This window comes from Frankliniella occidentalis, unplaced genomic scaffold (genome assembly GCF_000697945.3).
Source record: "Frankliniella occidentalis isolate FOCC.00 unplaced genomic scaffold, Focc_3.1 Scaffold198, whole genome shotgun sequence".
Classification (NCBI taxonomy): domain Eukaryota; kingdom Metazoa; phylum Arthropoda; class Insecta; order Thysanoptera; family Thripidae; genus Frankliniella; species Frankliniella occidentalis.
The window spans coordinates 105972-110074 of record NW_026267324.1 but is presented as its reverse complement, the minus strand read 5'-3'; the positions used below and the strand labels follow the sequence as shown (position 1 = coordinate 110074).

General features: G+C 42.0%; 1 protein-coding gene across 1 annotated transcript; it reads right to left on the bottom strand.

Annotated features, from left to right (window-relative positions):
* Positions 1-2869: 2869 nt before the first annotated feature.
* LOC127750492 (uncharacterized) lies at positions 2870-4103 on the bottom strand. The gene is made up of 3 exons (XM_052272297.1): positions 3972-4103; positions 3732-3914; positions 2870-3679 (listed from the first exon to the last, which is right to left on the bottom strand). The coding sequence occupies exons 1-3, from the start codon at positions 4101-4103 to the stop codon at positions 2870-2872; spliced, it is 1125 nt and encodes a 374-aa protein (XP_052128257.1).

Genomic DNA, 4103 nt, shown 5'->3' with positions numbered 1-4103 from the left:
ACTTTCACGAGTTACCCCGTAGAAGCCTATAAAAAAAATTGAAAAAAAATTATTTTGCGACCTGTGGTTTTTGATTCTTTTAAGAGTCAATTTTTGAGCTAGAATGCTCATCTTCGGACTCGATCTGTCTTTTTGTGTTGCAAAACGACCCCAAAATTCCCAGATCGCTCTCTCAATTCTTGTTCGAGTTAAAAGATTGGAAGAAAACTTCTTTTGAGAGTTGCAGGGGGTTGGCTTTCAGATTTGCTTTGTTTTAAACAATTCGGTCTTTTCAATCGCTTTGCTGACATTTCTACTAATTCACTATACCCAAGTGAATAAGGGAAAATAACTCAAACTTTGAGAAATAGTTAAAAAAAACACTTAAAAAATCGGAGAAAATACTGACTCTGTTTACAAACAACACGAGAAGCACATGGCCAAGTTGCAGGTTAGGCTGCGGCTGCCGGCCGGCTTCCGCCATGCTCGCTTTCCGGGTGAAGCGCGTGTGAATCGTGCGAATTCTGACGTACAGCAAAGCGTAAACAACTTGTAAAAGCACATTGCGCAATAAAAGTTTTCCACCTTGTGATATGTTGTTTGCCATAACGCGACACATCCAGACAACGTTACATGAGATGTTTAATAATTTTGGTGACTTTTAGAAATAAATACGGGGAGTGGGGAGACGCACGAAAATGGCCAAGGCCAACCCAAGTGCATAAAGTTACCAAAAAACTGTGTTCCTATCTTTTGACATGTTGTTCACAACTACTGGAAACGTCCTGTCAACTTAACATTGGAAGTGACAAATTTTGACCGACACTTAAAAAATTTCCGACGGTTGGCTCGCGAAACCACAAGAACACCACACTCCGCCACGCCGTGCCAACTCTCACGACTGTCTACGACTCATACGACTCATTTTGGGGGACCCCGAGAGGAGCCCTTACGACTCGTACGACTACTGGAGGCCGCTCCGGTGGACTTCCCGGGAAGCGACCCCGGAGAACCAAAGAAAACGGCAACTCTGACGGCTGATGCCCGACTCGTACGACTATTCTCTTCGCCGTCAAACAATCGTTCATCGAACAGCAGACGTTTCATGTCCGTAATTTTACAGTAATATGTCCCCGACAAATGCTGTAAGTATGTCAAATTTTGGTGCCGGAAGGCCCTGATCCCGTATACCTTCCCATTAGCTCGTCACGGGTGTCAGCGCCGCAGGCCTAGCTATGTGTGCGCCAGGCGCGTCGCAGCGTAACAGTGTTTCATGAGATATCGCGAAGCCTGTTACGCAAGACGTAGTCTGGCGTACATATAGCTGGTCTGTCATCTGTTAACTGGGTAGATGTACACCAGACCACGTCTCGCGTAACAGGCTTCGCGACATTTCACGAAACACTGTTGCGCTGCGACGCGCCTAGCATACACCTGTCTAGGCCTGCGGCGCTGACACCCGAGTCAGGTAGCGCAAAAATTCACAGAAAGGGTAGGAGATGTGCGGGGAGGGTGGCAGCGGTATTTCGATAGCCAAAAAGGAAAATGTTTTCTTTATGGTTTTTATCGATTGTTACCTTGCCCTGGCCCTCTCTCTCTTCCTCTACTTCACCGTAGTAATTTTATTTTATGACATTTAATTGGAAAGTACTTTACCTTTGCCGGGACTCGAACCTCGGTCATCCGAGTTAGGAACCCGTCGCCTTGACCACTTTTTTTTTTCTTAAACACTTTTATTTAACAGGAAAAATTATACAATTAGGTGGATACAATTGTATTGTTATAAAGTAAAATAAAAGCTAAAAAGCTTTAAAAACCCTGTCAAATAATTAAATTCGTCTTGTCCGTTGGTGCTGTGTTGAGCAGCGATCCCACGCGCCTTCCGGCGCCGTCTCTACTTCGTCCGTCCTCGCAGCCAGCGGCTGCCTCCGGCGCCACTCCGTGCTCTCAGAGACTTTGCTTCTCTCGCCCGCCCCTTCCCCTCTCCGACGGCGATACTCCTCCAACTTCTTCCTACCTCTACTCCGTGCTCCCCCCCTTGTATTATCGTTGCTTTTATTTGATCCCTCTTTTCAGTTTTTTCAGTTTTAAACCAGACAGTACAATCATTAAATCATTAAATCCTACAAATCATAAATTTCGTAACTTCACAGTACAACTCTTAGACAGTGTAAATGCAGATCATGATTCGTTTCAACTTCTTCTGTTCCTCTTGCTTCTTGTCTCCACCCCCTCTTCCTCTGGACTCCCCGATGCTCCTCTTTTCTTCCGGTTCTTCTTCTTCTCGTTCTTGTTTCCAGGTTGCTCTAGTGCTCCAACAAAATCCAACAAAGCCTTTCCAAACACTTCCTCCCCGTCCGGCATCATCGATCGTAGAATTAGCGACTCTGAAAGATGTACTGTGGTTATAAACACGGCGGCGCATGAGGGTGAGCGGGGTCTCCCATTTTTAACTTTAAATTAAAAATGAAATAAAACGTTTTCCAATTCTTAAAACTGATACGGAATGATCGGAATTTAATGTAGTTAACAAATCTGTGCGTATTTGGCCGAAACTTAAATCGATTACTGACATGAAAACGGACAAAGATGAAGGTGTATCGACCAGCCTCAGGCCGATCTGAGCTCCTGGCTAAATAAAAGTTGCGCCGTTTATTGATTTTCGTAAATGTCTAACAGGATAGTGTACAGCAAAAACGCCACAGAATGAACGTTCTCTGCTGTATTTTCTTCTTTTTTTTGAGACAGACAGATAAAGTAAGCCATCAAATCCAATCAATCAAAATCCCTACATGTGTAGGGTTCAGGTGTTGCGTGGGAGGGAACTTATTGTGGCTTTTCTTTTTCAAGGTATCCAGAAAGAAAAAGAAAATTATGGAGGAATTGCTTTTTATTGCCCCTGGAATACTACTGTTTTCGTCATTGTGTGGCGGATATTTTTCTTTATCACAGATTCATTCAGTCTTTTAATGTCATGACAAATTCTTATTACTAAATATTTGTCAATTATAGAAGACATAAGTAGAGATCTGTGGGTGTCTAAAGCGTCATTACAGTAGTCATGGTCCTTATCTAATGTACTAAATATAGAAGAAGTAATACGTGCCTTAATTTTATTAATATATACAGGGATTGCTTTGCGCAATGCAACTTTTTTGGTGGTGTAGCCCCTAAAAATTTGTTCCGTTAATTTACATATGGATACAACATCTCGAGATGCAAACACTAAGCCTCCCTTGTTCTTTATTTTGAGGAGGTCAGAGTTTGTTGAATTTCCATATAAAGCAGCATTGCACACAACACAGTGCAGACTTTCTGATAGTGACCTACTCACAAAGCCTGCAATATATTCAACAACATCTGTAACATAAGGTGATAATGCCGATAAACTTTGGAGTGGAGCATATGGATCATGATCTGCTATTAGCCGGTCATCATCAGCTAATAACTGATCATCTGGTTCGCAGTCCACCTCTGTTACATCATGAGTATTGAATTGTTTGTGCTTAGCTGATGTAGATATATTTAAAATCCTAGTGCTGTGTAGGGGCCAGCAGTTGGCATTCCTCTTACCCCCCAACTGAACCTGCACTAGGAGCCTCTTGTACGCAGCCATGAACTGTTTCACGTTAGGGTTATTGTTCCAACCACCTCTACTCCTAACTGCACAGAAGAAAGTTTCGAGGTGGTCCTGGCTTAGCTTATACATAGGGAAAAAATTTAAAATGTCAGTCTGAATGTAAGTTTCAAACAAAGAGAGGGCTGTCTGTATCAATTCCTGTTAAAAATCCTAAAAAACCTGTGAACCATGGTGACTGAAGAATGGGCACAGGGGCACGCCACCGTTTTTCTTCACTATCATAGGCTGCAACTATTAAGCCTAAAATGTATTTTTTACCCTCTTCACAAAGTTTTTTCAACAGGTAGTAATTTTCCTTTAAAAAGGTTTTTTTTTTTGCATAAAATTTTTTTGAATTTAGAATGTCAAATACCATATCTGCAACTCTAATGTATTCAGATGTTGCTTCACAACCTGAAAAACCAGGTACTTGCTTTTTGGACAAATATATTAAAGCATCATAAGTACTTAAACTTAACAATTGTGCAGCTAAACGTACTTTCAT

What these genes read in the sequence shown, in the direction of transcription:
- LOC127750492 (XM_052272297.1), bottom strand. Translation starts at nt 4,103, where the DNA reads ATGAAAGTACGTTTAGCTGCACAATTGTTAAGTTTAAGTACTTATGAT. An exon ending in ACATTAGAGTTGCAGATATG is followed by an intron (nt 3,915 to 3,971) that starts GTATTTGACATT and finishes ACCTTTTTAAAG; the next exon opens with GAAAATTACTACCTGTTGAA. An exon ending in ATACAGACAGCCCTCTCTTT is followed by an intron (nt 3,680 to 3,731) that starts GTTTGAAACTTA and finishes CCTATGTATAAG; the next exon opens with CTAAGCCAGGACCACCTCGA.